General features: G+C 32.8%; 2 protein-coding genes across 2 annotated transcripts in view; both read left to right on the forward strand.

The window, feature by feature from the left end:
- The first annotated feature begins 39 nt into the window (after positions 1-39).
- Positions 40-1092, forward strand: LOC113375622. Its single transcript, XM_026615553.1, has 3 exons — positions 40-134; positions 558-668; positions 852-1092. The coding sequence occupies exons 1-3, from the start codon at positions 40-42 to the stop codon at positions 1090-1092; spliced, it is 447 nt and encodes a 148-aa protein (XP_026471338.1).
- A 305-nt stretch (positions 1093-1397) lies between these two features.
- Positions 1398-18909, forward strand: part of LOC113375623 (prodigiosin synthesizing transferase PigC-like) — a gene marked incomplete at its 5' end in the record, with an annotated part of 26029 nt that continues 8517 nt past the window's right edge. The window contains 9 exons of the mRNA XM_026615554.1: positions 1398-1528; positions 1613-1903; positions 1971-2234; positions 2345-2492; positions 2562-2870; positions 3036-3320; positions 8341-8511; positions 8581-8800; positions 14715-14983. Coding sequence (XP_026471339.1) covers positions 1398-1528; positions 1613-1903; positions 1971-2234; positions 2345-2492; positions 2562-2870; positions 3036-3320; positions 8341-8511; positions 8581-8800; positions 14715-14983 — 2088 coding nt within the window. The remainder of the gene's footprint in view (positions 1529-1612; positions 1904-1970; positions 2235-2344; positions 2493-2561; positions 2871-3035; positions 3321-8340; positions 8512-8580; positions 8801-14714; positions 14984-18909) is intronic.

Here is an 18909-nt window from a genome sequence, read left to right on the forward strand (position 1 = left end):
TGGAGGTCTCAGACTGAGTGTATTGGAACCCTATAGAAAATGGAGGGTCACTTCAATGGTCTTTTAAGAAGTGGACAAGCGAAGTTTTGGGGAGACGAGAGTTCGGAAGTAGTGCATGTCCGTTTCAACTTCATGTGAGTAAGCTTTTTGCTGAGATATTTGTGAACATGTTGTGCAGTTTTTAACTTTTCGTAGGGTTAGTTATAGTAATTTCAAAAAAATCCAAAATGAAAAATTTTGCATATCTTCACGTTTCAAGGTCTTCTGAATGTTCTGGCATACCTTAGAAAAAGTGGATGTATGTATGTAGATACAGTTTTTCGTCGACGACGTCAAGAATATTGATCAACCGAATGATTAAAAAAACATTCGATTTCTATTGACAGGAAGATGTGGTAATTAGTTTGTGGCAAAGGCAGGACCAGCAGTTTTGAAGATGAGGGCGAATTTTAAATTTAATTAATTCATTGTATGACAACATTTTCTAATAAACACTGACAAATGACTAATATACGATCACTAAATTATTTAATTATGGTAAATATTTTATAATGTAGATGGACAGCCGCGTCTACGCCAATGTCGTGGCCGCACGACTGGAGTCCTCAGCTATTTGCTGATGCCATTGCTAGGGAACCCTGGAAAGATGGAAACTGGTTGAACATGATGTACGTTTTAAATTTATTTTTATTTGAAAATTATTTACAAAAAACTATATTACGCAATAGACTTTTCAATTAAGCATACTAACTTTCAAAAATGAGAAAGTTTCTATGTCTGCTTTTATTAACTAAAAACTTGTTACTTGTTATTACATTTTTTTTCAATTTGTTTCATGAATTATCTAATAGATCCAGACATCCAACTGGAGGATATGACCAGTTCGGATGCTTAAGTGGAACTTTCGAGGCCAGTGATTCTTACTCGGTAGACATTTCGTTGCCTGGTGTAAGAGCTAGAAGATGGGGACCTCACAAAGCATCTTACATGCATCGAACTGCTTCTTTTGTTGGAGTTTTTGGAGATGGAAGGATATTCCTGGTCGAAGCCAATTCCGCGTTGCATGCACTTACACAGTATGTCGTAATTTAATTCAAACTCTCTATGAGGCATTATTTACTACAATTGTCCATTACATGTTTTAGTACGTATACGGAATTGTCAGAATGCCCAATGGTGAAGTTCATCCAGTAGACTATTGTGATTTGAGTCTACTTCATATTGCTGAAGACAGAACTAATATACCTAAAAAGTATACTTTAAATTTTCGTGGTACGTAGTATCACTATTTTTATCATATAAAGGTTTAAGATCAACAAAACATATGCATTTTATAGTTGATGGAATTTATTTCAATAACTCACTTGAGTTGCAAGTTGGGGATCAAGCTCGCGTTTTGGTGGCCGCCCTGGGAATGGGAAGCGTCATTAGTCCCCTTGAATTGCCAACAAGGGGGATCTTCTGGTGTTGGAATTGCACAGTTATGGTATCAATATCAAGGAGAGTGTCCAGTTCCCAATACACCTCGGTAATTCACATGCAAAAACATTATTCAAGCAGAAACTACAATAATCATTGAATTATAGTTTTAAACATTTGATTGATATTTTAGTGTACGACATCTGGTGCCAACGACCATAATTCCAGCATTACCACCTCTTATATTAGATCTCAAAGAACATGCGGCTCGCTGCGTTTCACTGGTTGGTGGTAAAGCAGCATCGTTGGCTCTTTTAGGAAGCGTACAAACTAACGATTATAATGTGCCTGAAGGAATTTGTTTAACAGTTAATGCCTTAAATATTCAATTAGAACATTACGATCACTTAAGTAAAGCTGTAGAACGAATACAAAATGTCAGTTGTGGAATAGTTGCTGGTGATCTGGAAGATGTTTGCAAAAAGTAAGTACAATTATATAGTTATTTTATCAGTAATTTGAATAATTTATTTACATCATATTTTGCTAAGGGCTGTAATTGCGCTACAAACCGCCCAGATTGTAGATTCTATACAAGAACAGTTACACAAATCTCTTGTGGAATTGCGGAAACGTTCGCCAACAAACGCTCGTTTTGCTGTTCGTTCTTCAGCCATTTGTGAAGATTCTGATGAATTATCTGCTGCAGGACAATGCGAATCTACTTTAGGATGCTTGACGGATTTAGATATTGCAGATGCAGTCAAGCAATGTTGGGCATCCTTATTTGCCTATAGAAGCGTGCATTACCGAAGGTAAATAATAAATACTAAATATTTTGAATACGAAATATATTTAGGTCCAGTATGTTATCACTAATTAAAATAAATAAAATAATTTAAACTATATATTATTTGTTTAATAGACATTATGGTCAGGTGATAAACTGTGGAATGGGCGTCGTAATTCAAGTTATGGTTCCTGCTGAAAAAGCTGGTATTATGTTTACCAGACATCCAGTTAGTGGTGATCCAAGTCAAATATACATTACTGCCAATTATGGCCTTGGCGTGGTAAGTAATAAATTTGTTTGTCGATAAATTATGAACTATAAATTATAAAGATAATTACTAAATATTTAGAGTGTGTCGTCTGGAGATGTAGAACCTGATACCATAATCATTCGTCGCGATTGGCATGATCGCGTCGAATTTGGTTCCGCAATGCGCGGTGATAAGTCACACGTAGTTATCATGAAGGAAAATCAATCAGAAAATAACGAAGAATGTAATAAATCAAACGGCATAGAAACACGACCACTAACCGAAGAAGAATCTCGGAGACAAGCGTGTTTAAGTCAAGATGAGGCCTTGCAATTAGCAGAATTGGGTGTTGTACTTGAATCACTTTATGGAGCTCCACGAGATGTCGAGTGGGCTATATGTGATAAGGTACTCATAATAGTATTTTGTATGCTTTATTTATTATTTAGAATTTTAAAGAAACAAGAACACATTTATTCATAATATTGTGACTTATACAGACGTTGTTACTTTATTTTATAAATTTTTAATTTTCAAGATAACATTTGATAGAATTATAAAATTGTATTTTAGGGTGTAATACATTTGCTGCAAGCTCGTCCCATTACGGCTACAGCACGATTTTCTGACCGCGAGCTTTTGCATGAACTAGATACTCCTACAATGACATCTGAAGAAGTGACATCATTTGGCGGTGCCGCCGAGACTTTCCCGGGGGTTGCAACGCCATTAACTCTAAGTGCTATTTTGCCGCGCCTCGATAGACCATTAGTCGTACTACGGCTAGGAAAACCTGCCGCTCGAGCCTTACATGCGATGGTAGTTTCGCATCATCGAGTATCTTCTAGTCCAGTTACGGTAATGATGTTTTGATCAAAACAATATTAACATTAACCTAATATTCCAACTTTTGACTTTTCTGATTTTAAGTTATTGAAATTGCAAGACAAAATAAGAGCATGTTTAAAAATAAATGTACTCCTATATATCAAGCATGTGTTTATTTTGCCACGCATTTGATTAATTGGCTGGAATGGTCTCTAAATGCTTAAAAAATATTTGATTTACATCAACAATTCGCATAGCATACATATTTGTTTTTGGGAAAGGCCAGTGGCGGATCCAGGGGGGGGGGTTACGGTGGTCATGACCCCCCCCCTGAGCCTGTTTTAGGACTTAGATAAAACACTAATTCAACAAACAAAAATACTTCATAATGATTTCATTTATGTATTTTGTTACCAAACACATTTTATAACTTGAATATTTAACTGATTGTAGACGAATGGCGGAGTCAAAAACCCTAAAATTTAAGGATTTTCTAATCGTATTGCGAATATATGTTTTATTACAGTTTAGGAAAATAAATTCATTCATCCGAAATTTCAAATTCGTTCATTCATTCAAATCAGATACTCCGTTCTCTCAAAAACTCGATTTGTATTTTCTGCACTCTTTACTCTGTATCTCCATAACTGCTGGACCTGTCTTTGCTAAAAACTAATCAGCACATCTCCCTATCAATAAGAATCGAATGTTTTTTGAACCATTCAAATCGGTTAATCCATGCGCCCGAAAACGTGGACGAAAAAATGCGGACATACAAAACACACACACACATCCATTTTTTCTGAGGTATACCAAAGTGTTTAGAAACCTTCAAAACGTTAGATTTTCAGCCTATTACTATAACTACCCCATGGGAAGTTAATAATGACTGATTTAGAGAAGTATACCTAATCGCTGTAAGCCATTTTGAAGAGAGAAACAATTGCAAATTGTTTAAAAAAATTGAGAGAAACAATTGCAAATACATAAATGAAAACGAACACATACGAAATACGAAGCCGAATACATACACACGGTGAATTTTTCAGTAATAATAATAGTTTAGTACGTTTATTTAGAGCAGAAACTCTATCGCCATGCAAAATTTCACTTAAATCGCCAAAACATGACAATCTATTATGAAAAAGAAACGACTTGACCGATCTTCGCCAGAAACCATTTTTTTTTAATTTCCATGATATTCAAAATTCCAAATGATATCAATCGAATAGTTAAGCAAAAACGGTTAAAATTTTTTTACATAAACATGGACGATAATTTTTGCACTTTTCTGTCGATAGTAAAGAAACGGATCGACCAATTGTCTCAAAAAACTAATCAACGCAAGCGCTTATCCACTTTTATTTTATAGTTTTTAAATTTTAACATCGGTTCAGACGAGAAAACGTCGAGAAAAGGTCAAATTTTGGCCCACGTCAAAGACGCAGATTATTTTTAACTTCCCGAAGGAGAAGTTTATGTTTTCATCAAAAAATCCAATTCGCTAATTTTATGTTTCTCGACGTTTCAAGCTCATTCTGAATCGAATGAGCCCAAATTTGGAAAAAATATGTGTGTGTGTATGTGTGCGTGTATGTGAACAGATTTTTTGCCGTAAATCGACATTTTCTCAAAAATGGTTCGACCGATTTAAAAAATTTAAAAGCCATTCGATATATCTCGATGAGGACTAGCGTTTCTGAGTTTTGTGCGACGATCGTCCAAGCCGTTTCTTTATAAATAGCAGAAAAGTGAAAATTTTTTCGTCCACGTTTTAGCCCGCAATTCTGAAAATTCAAAAACCGTTCGAAAGATATTGGTTGGGAATCGTGCTGATTAGTCTTTGGTAAAGATCGGCTGGGCCGTTTTCTTGTAATAAAATTTTTTAAAGGAAAATTTCGACGATTTTTATGTTTTTTTTTACGGTAGAAATCATAGTCTTCTAGACCATACTAAAATATTACGGCCCTACCGTATAGCTTTAAAAATTCGTCAATTGGTATCGTTTTTTTGGTATTTGTCAAAATTAGACCTTTCATCGACGTTTGCTCCAAAACGCCTGAACCGATTTCAGAAATTTAAAAGCCATTCGATGTATCTCAATGAGCACTATAGTTTGTCAGTTTTGTGAGACGATCTGCCGAGCCGTTTCTTTGTAATTTGAAAAAGAGTGTTAAACTTTTCGTCCACATTTAAGCTCATTCTACCGAATCGATGTTGAAAAATCAAAAACTGTTCCAAAGATATTAGTTGGGAATAATACTGATTAGTTTTAGGTGAAAATCTACCGAGCCGTTTTCTTGTAATTAACTGTTGAAAAAAAATTTAAGCCGATTTTTATGAAACTTTCTTTGGCGATGTATATCATGGTCTTATAGAACTTACTGAAATATTACGGCCTTACGACAAGTAGTTTAATTTTAAAAATTCATCAAAGTTTGAGTAAATGAGTAGTTTTGTTGACGTTTGTTGGAATTAAAATTAGATGATTTACTTGGTATAACGATAGAGTACTTGGTTTTATTGAACATACTAAGCCGATTAAAGTCCTATGGAAACTGGTTCAATTATAAAAATTGTTGATTTTTTAAATTTTGCTTTTGGTATAACGATAGAGTACTTGGTTTTATTGAACATACTAAGCCGATTAAAGTTCTATGGAAACTGGTTCAATTATAAAAATTGTTGATTTTTTAAATTTAGCTTTTGGAAAATACTCCGAGTCAAAGTGTTCGTTCGTTTTCAATTATGTGTTATAAATCTACTCGGAATACTTTTAATCACTCATAAATTAATTTATATTTTATTGATTAAGTCGATTATTTACACATAACGGGAAGTTCATGTAACTTGCCTTAAGGCTAAATACCAATACCAACTAGTTAATTTATAAGGTTAGGCGGGTCTAATTTAACTTTGAGCAATTATATTGTGAAAACTAAACGAAAAACATAACAACCATTAAGACACATCAAAAAATCATCTGACTATGTTTTAGTACAACTTCCAGCTAATTCATCACTGTAAAAATGTTTTTTTTTTTGCTGTTTTTAAAAAAATTGTCACTTGGTCTTTTTTTACCCCATAGGCGGGGTAAAATCGGCGAGAGGACAAACAATCCAATTTACTATTTTTAATTTTAAAGGGATTTAATAAAATAATAGCTACATTATTCAACCAATAAAAAATATGAATTTTATAGATACATTTTTACAGGGATAACTCTGTAAATAACCTTGATTTGATATTTTGTCCAAAATATTCATCAGCAGAGTTGGAATAAATATTTATTTAATTTATCTCTTGTAAAAATGCTTTTTTTAACGTCGTAAGAATCAGGGTGATAGCTGGTTGTACATTTTTCCCTCTACTTTCAAATTTTGTTGTTAAGAAATCCTTAACTTTACTTGTTTTTGAGATATCGGTGGTGGACCTTCTTACCCGCGAATCTTTAAGCCCCGTTCTATCTAATATATATATATATATATATATATATATAATAAATTTGTTACATACTCTTTGAGGACTATAAAAACTTTTCAATTATGACACCCCCTGACGCCGAAGCTGGATCCGCCACTGGTAAAGGCACGCCAACCCTTGTGCAATTATGATAGAAAAAAGCTAAAACAGCAAGTTGAAGCCAAAAATAGATATTTGACAAACTATCAGATAATTTAAAGACGTTTTATATAATATACTCGTATATAGTGTGTATACATTTTCATACTTAACTTTTAGTTACATATAAATAAATGAGAATTCTTTAAATACATACCTATAAGCTTTGCATTGAACTTTGAAGATATGAGATTTGCTCGAATCAAATTCAAATTTTATTTAGTCGTATAAAAAGTATAAACCATCTAAATATCTTAATTTAATAAATATTTAAAATTTGACCAATTGAACAAAGGACCAGTTTGACTTCGAACAATTGTACTGTGAAAACCAAATCAATTATATCACAATAAATAACACGTATAAACAAACAACTATCTCACTATGTTCAGTAAAACTCCCAGCTAATTCATCATTGTAGAAATGTGTTTTATTTGATATTTGCCCACCCACGTGTTAGTTTTTATAAAGGCTATATATAATTCACTGTTGAATCAAACATAAAATTAACAATACATCTTGTAACACAATTAAATAACGTATGCTTACAAATTATATTAAGGTCTCGTAAACTAAACAACGAGGCTCACAACCAAAAAAACTATCAATGAAAGAAAATACTTTCGTTATAGATTTTCAAACATTTCCAAGCAAGGTCATAAGAATTAAGGCGATGACTGGTTATCTCTTTTATCTCTTTTTTCCTTACTCACTTTCAAATATTGCTGTTAAAAAATTCCTAACTTTACTTGTTTTAGAGATATCGGTAGTAAACCTTTTTATCCGCGGGCCTTTAAGCCCCGCTCTGTACTACTTAATTTTTTTTTTTGCATATTCATTTGAATATGTTTTCCTTTACTGGTTGTTAAGCCGAAAATCTCAGTTAAGTATATGGAATAAACTTCTTCTGTATAAAGTTATGTTAAAACCAATTTATTGGATGTATGGAATACAGCTCTTGGGAACGGCATGCAAATCCAACATCGCCAAATTTTCTAGTTGAAATATATTTAAAAAAATATTGGCTTTCAAAACATTTTTGAAAATCCGGGACAATCCGGGACAAAACACCTGAAACGGGGACAAATATTGCTTTTAGAAAAAGCCGGGACGCAAGGCGGAAAATGTCCCGGTCAATCCGGAACATATGGTCACCTTACTATTACTACAATAAAATATACCTAATCAACAACGAAACGGATTACCACTGGGTGACCTTTCGACCTGTTTTCCTAATATAATTAACCATCAAAATTACTGAATGTTGTTTCCTGTTTATAACGACAGATTGTAATTCACGAAAGATTGTAATTCATAAGAAAAAAAGAATATGTTTTCAGATTTTAATCATGTAATATTTGTTCATAAAATGACAAGTTTCAGAAATTTATCTTAAGCAACTCTACAAATTTAAATTATATGTTTGCAGCATCTTATGACAAATTCACAAGATCCTGGCGGTATAAGTGATCTTAAAAGAGATCCGATGCATCTTGCGGTTTGCGGAGCACGTAGCACTAACCGAAACCACAGAAATAGTAAACAATCTATTCAAAATGATAATATAGATCGCTTGCGCCTACTTCTCGACGTTGTTAAGGTATTTATAAATTCTAAATCATCTATATGATTTCATTCCATTGTATTAATTTGCTCTCAATCTTCAAAGTCAACGTGGAATGTGAAGAAGCACGTGCAAGATCTACAAGCTTTTCTAGATGAATTCGAATTAGATCAAGATCGTTGCGAAACAGCCCTGGAATTGTATCAGAGAATTACTGACGATTTACCCCATTTGGGTTATGTCGCAATGCTACACTATAGATGTTCCGCTGTTAGTGTTATTAGTCACGTTATTGCTATGCTGATATTGACAGAAAAAAATAAAGGTAGGTATTATGTAATATTGTAATAAAAATAAAAATTTAGTACATTTGTTTTTGTATATATTAATGTTTGTTAATAATATTTAATTTATAAAATCAACATTTTTGTGCCATTTATTGCAAGACGCTTTGAAAATTTTACCTTGTGCTATCGAACAATATGTCGAACTACTTTGAAATAAAAAACGAGAACCCGATGTAAATGGTTGAAAAAACATTCGATTCGTACTAACAATGAGTAGATCCAAAATTTCGGAGATTCGAAAGAAAAATGCAAAAATTGCCTTTGTAGAGTTTTTTACGGAATTTTATAATAATATTTGGGCAGTTTCAAAATACTTATTCTAATTGTAACCGAGCATTTCAACTAATATTATTATCAATATTTAAGCAAAACTTTTAAGTATTTAATTGAAGTGAGACTTCTAAATCTTATTGGGAAATTTGAAATTTTGGTATTGGTCCACTTAATAATTAATTCATTAATATTAAAATAAAAGAATTTAAAAATTAGACTAGAACTTTGTTGTTTTTAATACAATAATTGTTTTTCGATCAAATACAAAATTTTCAAAAATATTTAGAATGTTGCAACATTTTCAAAATAAATTTGAATTTTTTCTTCTATTGAACTATTTGCTTTGATTCAGTTCAACTTGGTTTTTATCCATTTTTCAATTTTATTTATTTTATATGTGCTCATAAAAAGGAAACTTCTAGCAATGTGCTTAGGCACAATGCCATTCATTGTTTTTATAAACTTTTTAATTAATATAACAGCTAAACTATAATGATTTTGATAGGGTCTAAAGCTAAAGGGAGAAAGACGAAGTTTGATTGTTCGAATAAGTTCCCATTATTGCTTTTAGTCAGTGCCTTACATTAACATGATCTGTAGACCGACTTACTTTTATAGAGTTTAAAGTAAGTGCACATGTTCAAATTCTTTTAAAGATAACGGTTAATTATTACAGATTGATCACTTTGTTTGGTATTTTGCTGTATGTTGAACATCAGCAGTTATTTACCATTAGCATTAGTAGTTTTTGCTTTTAGATAATTTAGCTCAGTCATAATGATCATTTTGGCTTGAATGTTTACATTCAGATGTGCATCTTGATGCTGTACCTTCTAAATATTTTGCATTCTTACACTATTAACTTCCCGTAGGGTAAGTTATAGTAATCGCAAAAAAATTGAAAATAAATTTTTTTATATATCTTTACCTTAGAAAAAATGGATGTATGTATGTGTGTGTGCGTGCGTGTGTGTGCGGATACAAATTTTCGTCGACGATTTCGGAAACCCCGATCAACCGATTTAAATAATTCAAAAAACATTCGATTCGTACTGATAAGGAGACGTGCTGATTAGTTTTTGGCGGAGGCAGGTCTAGCCGTTCCGATACGGGGCAAAAAGTGCCCAAAACGGTAACACAGTTATTGAGACGGAGCGTCCGATTTGAATAATTAAACTAGCTGTAAGTGAAATTCTGTCTTAAGGCAATTAGGGCATCGTGCCTTAAGGCAAATTGCTGGAACTTCCCGTACCAAAAATTATTATTTTTTTTTAAAACGATTAACATTTTTGAAAAAAAATTACTTTGAAAAAATAAGATTTTTGAGAAACTATAAATTGGACAAAAAATTAGTTTTTTTTGAAAAAAAAAAATTTTTTTAGAAAAATTTTTTTAAAAAAAAATTTTTTTTTTTGAAAAAAATTTGTTTTTTCTTTATTTTGACATATTGTGGAAGATCTGAACTTTTTTTTCAAAGCAATCGTACTGCTTTAACTACATAGGGACAAAATATAAAGCGCGTAAGCGCCGCGTCGCTGTCTAACGCATAAGCATTGGTACGGAACCGATAGGAATGTTAACAAAATGTATACTTATTGTTAAAATCTCTATAAAATGTCTGCTAATTTGATGTGCATATGTCTAATGATCATTTTTGACCGCCAAATGGCTCATTTTTTTACTTTTTCCTCTATATCTCCGAAACCGCTGGACCTACCTTCATGAAAGTTGTATCGATTCTTCATCTTGTCAATACAAATAAAATGTTTTTTGAATTATTAAAATCGGACGCTCCGTTCTCTTAAAAACTGAGTTACCGTTTTCGGAACTTTTTGCCCCGTATCTTCGGAACGGCTTGACCTGCCTTTGCCAAAAACTAATCAGCACGTCTCCTTATCAATACGGATCGAATGTTTTTTGAATTATTCAAATCGGTTGATCCGTGTTCCCGAAATCGTCGACGAAAATTTGTATCCGCACATACATACACACACATACATACATACATACACACACACACACACACACACATACACACACACACACACACACACATACATCCATTTTTTCTAAGGTATGCCAAAATGTTCAGAAACCTCTGAAACGTAAAGATATATAAAAATTTTCATTTTCGATTTTTTTGCGATTACTATAACTTGCCCTACGGGAAGTTAAAACACATTTTATTTGTATTGATTAAACGAAGAACTGTTAAAATCTTTTGGAAAGGCTGCTCTAACGGTTATGGACTCTCAATAATTTTTTTCTTAAAAAATGTAATTTGGCATTAAAAATGTTCACTAGACACATATGCACATCAAAAATATCAGATTTTTTATAGAGATTTTCAAAATGTGTACACATTTTTTGTCATTTTTTTGGGTTCAATACCAAGATTTTTAATTTATAAACAAATGTCCTAGACATTTTCGACAGTATGGAATAATCATCGATTTGTATTATTGAACAAACATTTGATACTCGAAATATTCGATCGCGAGGCGTTTTTGCAAAAAGCACATCCTGCCGTTCCGCAGGTATGGAGCGCAAAGGGTGTAAAAATTGTCATGCAGTTTTTGAGAGAACGGATCACCCGATTAGATTAATTCAACTAGCTGTAAGTGGAATTCTGTCTTAAGGCAATTAGGGCATCGTGCCTTAAGGCAAATTGCTGGAACTTCCCGTACCAAAAATTATTATTTTTTTAAAAACGATTAACATTTTTGAAAAAATTTTACTTCGAAAAAAATAGATTTTTGAGAAACTATAAATTTGACAAAAAAATACCGTTTTTTTTGAAAAAAAAAATTTTTTATTTGAAAAAAAAATTTTTTTTTGAGAAATTTTTTTTTTTTTGAAAACAAAAAAATTTTTTGAAAAAAAAATGTTTTCTTCATTTTGACATATTTGAAAATTCTGAACTTTTTTTCAAAGCAATCGCACTGCTTGAACTGCATGGAGACGAAATGTCAAAGCTCGCAGGTGCCGCGCCGCCGTCTAACGCATAAGCATTGGTACGGAACCCATAGAAATGTAAAAAAAATTATACTTATTGTTAAAATATCTATAAAAAATCTGACAATTTGATGTGCATATGTCTAATGATCATTTTTAACCGCCGAATGGCATTTTTTTTTACTTTTTTCATTAGATCTCCGAAACCGCTAGGCCTGCCTTTATGAAAATTTGATCACTTCTACATCTTGTCAATACAAGTAAAATGTTTTTGAATTATTCAAATCGGACGCTCCGTTCTCTTAAAAACGGAGGTACTGTTTTTGGCACTTTTTGCCCCGTATCTTCGGAACCGCTGGACCTGCCTTCACCAAAAACTAATCAGCACGTCTCCTTATCAATACGATCGAAGTTTTTTGAATTATTCAAATCGGTTGATCCGTGTTCCCGAAATCGTCGACGAAAATTTGTATCCGCACATACATACACACATACATACATACATACATACATACATACATACATACATACATACATACACACACACACACACACACACACACACACATACATCCATTTTTTCTAAGGTATGCCAAAATGTTCAGAAACCTCTGAAACGTAAAGATATATAAAAATTTTCATTTTCGATTTTTTTGCGATTACTATAACTTACCCTACGGGAAGTTAAAAAACAATTTTTGCTTGTGTAGATGGTATGCAAAAAATGGTTTTACAACAAATTTCGTTGTTTTGAAAATTTTACAAAGCTCAAATTTTTGAAATCATTTTGATAAAAATATCTAAATTTCGAAAAATTTGGGAAATATCAAAAATAAAAAAAAAACGATTTCTTACAAAAATTTGAAAATATTTCGAAATTTAAAAAAAAAATCGGTCATTTTCAAAAATTTCCACATTCTCAAAAAATTAAAATAAAATCGATTTTTTTTTAAATTTCAAAATTATCAAAAAAATCAGATTAAAAAAAAAAATAAAGAAATTTCTTGTAAGCAAACATAAGTAGTTTGTATAATACGCTCGTCGCCCAATAAGCACATATAAATCTACAGTATGTATTTATAATAAACTAGCAAACCCGACGAACTCCGTTTCGCCACCAGATGGTTTCGTGAGAAAGATGAAGAAATTTTTTGTTTGTTTTATACTTGAAAAGGAAACATTTGATTTTATTGTACAACAGTAATGAATTTATTTCAATTACAAAAATGAAGCGTTTTTTAGTTGAACTTCTCTAAGTAAATAAAAGTGAATCCGCAAATTATCTGTTTCATTGAAGTGCTCTTTGGTACACCACATTTTTTGTTTTTTGTTCTGACGTTAACACAAATAAAGCGGATGGTTTTCCAACTCGTGAACAGGCAACGTATAACTGCCCATGTAAAAAACAATGATTTTCTAAATAATCTATTTGAAATTTATCCCGCAAACACTAAGCGATTGGCTTTGCGACTTGTTATTGCGAACGCAAGGCGAACTGGAAATTGCAATCGTTTGAAGTCAAACGGAAGACCAGTCGGAATCATTGGTATGTCACCAAATCGCCAGCAATGTTTGATTGAATGGTGAAATTCAGTGCGTGTACATCATTATTTTTTGCGGCAAGAATTGCTCGTTGACTTAACTAAGCATAATTCTGATGATTCTCACTAATGTCATTACTCGAATTTTCAATTACAGTGCGTAAAGTTCCAGCAATTTGCATTAAGGCACGATGCCATGCACCATTAATTTTCTTAGCTATAAACCTTGTGGAGCCCGATACCTTTCCAACGAATGCAAAATTGTCGAAATCTGTTCGTGCGTTCTGGAGTTATTTCGTCAGGAAGGAAAACCCGACTTATTTTTATATATATGTAGATAATCTATTTGAAATTATTTAAAACAATTATTGATTATTTTCATTCTTCGAATTTTTAATTACGGTACGAAAAGTTACAGCAATTTGCCTTAAGACACGATGCCATGCGCCTCAGTAGTTTTGTTATATTAACTTAGAAAAAATGGATGTGTGTGTGTGTGTGTGTGTGTATGTACGTGTGTGTATGTATGTGCGGATACAAATTTTTGTCGACGATTTCGGGAACACGGATCAACCGATTTGAATAATTCAAAAAACATTCGATTCGTATTGATAAGGAGACGTGCTGATTAGTTTTTGTTGAAGGCAGGTCTAGCCGTTCCGAAGATACGGGGCAAAAAGTTCCGAAAACGGTAACTCAGTTTTTAAGAGAACGGAGCGTCCGATTTGAATAATTCAAAAAGCATTTCACTTGTATTGACAAGATGAAGAATCGATAAAATTTGCATGAAGGTAGGTCTAGCGGTTTCGGAGATATGGAGGAAAAAGTAAAAAAATGAGCCATTTGGCGGTCAAAAATGATCATTAGACATATGCACATTAAATTATCAGATATTTTATAGAGATTTTAACAATAAGTTAACATTCCTATGGGTTCCGTACCAATGCTTATGCGTTAGACAGCGACGCGGCGCTTACGCGCTTTATATTTTGTCCCTATGCAGTTAAAGGAGTACGATTGCTTTGAAAAAAAAGTTCAGATCTTCCACAATATGTCAAAATAAAGAAAAAAAATTTTTTTTTCAAAAAAAAAAAATTAAAAAAATTTTTTTTTTTTATTTCAGAATTGCGTTCAGAGCACCTGCACGATGCATCGGTTTTGTTGAGTGCATGTTCAAATCCTGGAGGCAAAGACGAGCCAATATCGGCTGGTGCCGCGGTAGCGAGCGCGCTACGCGATATGGCTGCCGACGTACGAGCAGACGGATTGGAACGAGAACTACGAGCTGTGCCCGCAAAGGAAGCCCGACGCTGGCTGAAAGAAAAATGTCCACGGGCTGCCAGGCGGTTGGACACATTTTTATGCAAACATGGACACAGAGCTCTTCGGGAGGTTAGGATAAACAATATTCATTTTTATTATTATTATATTTATGCATTATTATAAACTTCCTAAAGGAAAAGTTTATTTTCATAAAAAAATAAATTTGCTAACTTTATTTTTTCTCGACGAGACCAAATTTGGAAAAAGTAGGTGTGTGCGTGTGTACAGATTTTTGCGGCTGGACCGATTTCAAAAATTTAAAAGCCGTTCGATGTAACTCGATAAGGACTAGCGTTTGTCAGCCAAGCCGTTTCTTTATAAATAGCAGAAAAGTGAAAAAAAAATAGCAGAAAAGTGAAAAAAATGTCCACCTTTTAGCTCACAATCCTGAATCGATTTTAAAAATTCAAAGACCGTTCAGAACATATTGGTTGGAAATAATACTGATTAGTTTTTGATAAAGATTCGCTGGCACTTCTTCTTGTAATTCACTGTCAAAAAAAGTTTTTCGAAAATTTTTATGAATTTTTTGACGATAGATGGTTTTATACATCATACTAAAATATTACATGTCTACGACAAGTCGTCTGATTTTAAAAATTTGTCAATGTTTGAAAAGGTTAGTAGCGTTTTTTTGGCGCTTTCCTTCATCGATGTTGTTTTAAAAAACGTCTGAAGCGATCTCAAAAATTTAAAAGCCATTCGATGTATCTCGATCAGGACTATCGTTTCTCAGTTTTGTGCGACGATTGACCAAGCCGTTTTTTGTAATTGGCAAAGATGTGTGAAAATACTTGTTTACGTTTCAGCTCACAATTCTGAATCGAATTTATTAAATCAAAAACTATTCGAAAGATATTATTTCTCAAATATTAATCTAATGTAACAAATCGTGCTGATTAGTTTTGGATAGAGATTGGCCAAGCCGTTTTTGTGTAATTAACGGTTGAAATTTTTTTTCGATGAAGCTCTATATGTTCATAGATATAATGGTTCTAAAAAACATAATAAAATTTACGCCCCTACGACAAATCGTTTCATCAAAATTTGTGATAAATAATTCAAAATTTAAATTTCACAAATTCAAAAGCCATCGGAATAAACGCGATAAAGAGGAGCCGCGGTTAGGTTGGCGAAGTTTGGCCAAGCCATTAGAAATTATTATGGATTTGGAAATGGCAAAAAAGTAAGTGAGCAGTCTACAAAACTTCTCTAGTTGTGTAAGAAATTAATTTAAATGACGAAATAATGTCAAAGACTACGTGCTTGATATAAATAATTGTGCTAGTATTTTCTTATAGCAGATTTTTAATATTTCGCGAAATAATTAAACTTCTTTAAAAAAAAATCGATGTTTTTCATGAAATTAAACATGGTGATAAAGTTTATGCACTAAACAGTCCTACGGTTGAATGCACTAAACAGTAAATTGGTTGAATTATATAAATTAATTAATATTTGGAATAATAAGCTAAAATTTTAGGTCATACCAAGCACAGTCTGTGCACTATAATTAATATAATTACAGATAATTCAAAAGTGTTTGAAAAATATCAGTTGGAAATCGCAATGTTTATATTAGTTTTTGCTTTCACTTAAACTTTATTTCTGAAATAATCAGTTCAAAATTTTATCTAGATATCTAAATTTCAATTTTACTTGAATAAGTTCATGCAACTTGCCTTAAGGTAAAATACCAACTAGTGAACATGATTTGAACTCATCATTAGTTTGCAAACGATTTAGAAAATTTGATTTGTTGCTATATTGCAAAAAATACTAATATTATTTAAAAACTGTTCAGCTGTAACGCTTAATTCATGCTTTAATAATAATAATGCATAATAATGGGAAATTTTTGCATTTTTGCGAAACTTTGGTTTTATACTGTTGCAAGGAGCTTCTTAATTTTATAATAGATTTTTCTTATTATTAAATTGTTCGTATAAATAAATATATAGCTTATTTACGTAATAATTTATATAATCAATTGATTAATATTTTAAATTATTTGTTGTATTCATTAATGTAATTCTAAATGTTTATTATAAAATCGTACTTCGCTTTGCACTAATATGAAAAGAAACAAAAAAAATTTATAAAGTAAAATAAAAGAAATCTAATTATGAAAACTGGTCGAAGAAATCTGATGGGTCAACTTCTTTACCCAGAAGAGGTTTATTTTTTGGCGCTTGACGGGGTGATGTAGCTAAGTTGCGCAATATACCCTGCGATAACACGCCCAAATCAGGTTCATGTTTAGGTGGTTCAATTAAATATCTGGGCTCCGTCATTTTTTTATATGGAATGTCTAAAACACACATGTATCGCTTAGACATTCTACATGAATAGGTATCAGAATTACGTTGAGATTCCATATATCGGGAAGTTGGAGGAGATTCGCCAGCACTGTCATCAATTGGTATTTTTAACTGTGCAGCTTCCGCCGTTGAAGATTTTTGATGTTTGTGACATGTTTTATTACATGGTGGTCTTGTATAAAAATCGATGTCATTGGAAATTTTTTCCAGGGCTGATAGAATGGGATAAGACATGCCTCCGTTATTTTTAACTATCTCTAGTTCTGAACTCTTTTCCCGTGTTTTGAAACTGGATTTGTCAAGGCCTACTTGTGTGGAAGACGAATCTTGCATAGTAGTCGACGATCCTTGCACTGGAGACAATACAGGTGAAAGATAAACTAATTCCAAATCCCCATCAGACCTGTTTTCATCGCCGCTTGTCCTAGATGACTCATAATTTTCGCCAATTTGACTTTCTTCAACATCTTTCAGATCAATTGCTCTCTCGTTACTTTGTCTAATGGGCAAAGCAAATTTAGCTAAATCACTTGATATTTTTTTTAGAGCTTCTAAAAATGGATTAACTTTTTGAACACCCTCTTCTGTATGGAATAATAAATGGGCAGATGTTATTGGCGTGAATTCAACTTTAGAAGATTTTTCTTTTACTACAATTGTTTCGCTAACTTTTCGCAAAGGCGTGCATACAGGAGAAACATAAACAATTTCACAACTTTTTGTTGAAGTTGTTACTTTGTCCGCATTAGTCTCTTCCTTAGTTTCTGCGATACAAACTGATGATCCGGCGGGCAGGAGAATATGAATTGAAGTATTGCTACTCTTAGATTGTTTCTTAAGGTTGTTTGCTTTAGCGGCTTGTTCTTCTTCGACCATCATTTCTGCAAGCTCATATCTTCTATTAGCTTCTTCGGTATTAATTGTTTCAATCGAAGCTTCACTTATTTCTTGGCTGGGCCATATTAACGAACTCTGCGATATCACTTTAGAATTAGCTTGAGCTTGCAATGCGGAATCAATATCTGCATTTTGTCGAGAACAAACAGAACTTGGTGGTGATACTGCGGATGGATCCGTAACTTTAATCAAATCAGTCTTAGCAGCTTTTGTCAAAAATCTCGAAACTATGCGTCGTACAATCCATTGTTCTTCATCCGTGATAACGCTCGAGAGGCAAGTAGATGGCAATAGCGCATCGAGTTTTACTGCTTCTATAACAGCTCTTCTATGCCTTTCCAATTTAATTATTATCATTTGGAGTATTTTGATATTTTCTTTGGCGGCACGAAGTTCACGATAATTTGTTCGTAATTTCGCTTCTAACAAAGTACGCCTTTGTCGTAGTTTAAATATCTCTTCGTGATCCATTCTTCTTTCATGGGTTTGTTCGTGTTCCAGAAACTGTCGACGCAACTCGTTAGCACTTTGTTGTAGCAATACTAATTCTGTTCTACTAAGAATTGCAACTGGGCTGTGTCTGTATTGTTGTAATTCCTGGATCAGGGGTGATTCCAGCCAGGATCTCGTTTCGATACAATTCCTGCAAATTATGGTGTCCCAAGTTTGTGTACCCACGTTGATTCTTGGCTGTCGAGTTGTTCTAACTTGTTCCATCAATTCCTGATATTCTGATCGAAGTTTAAAAAATGTATCGTAATTATCTTGAAGGTACTT

This window comes from Ctenocephalides felis, unplaced genomic scaffold (genome assembly GCF_003426905.1).
Source record: "Ctenocephalides felis isolate EL2017-DRISC unplaced genomic scaffold, ASM342690v1 CF-g0.4_SCAFFOLD_01886, whole genome shotgun sequence".
NCBI lineage: Eukaryota > Metazoa > Arthropoda > Insecta > Siphonaptera > Pulicidae > Ctenocephalides > Ctenocephalides felis.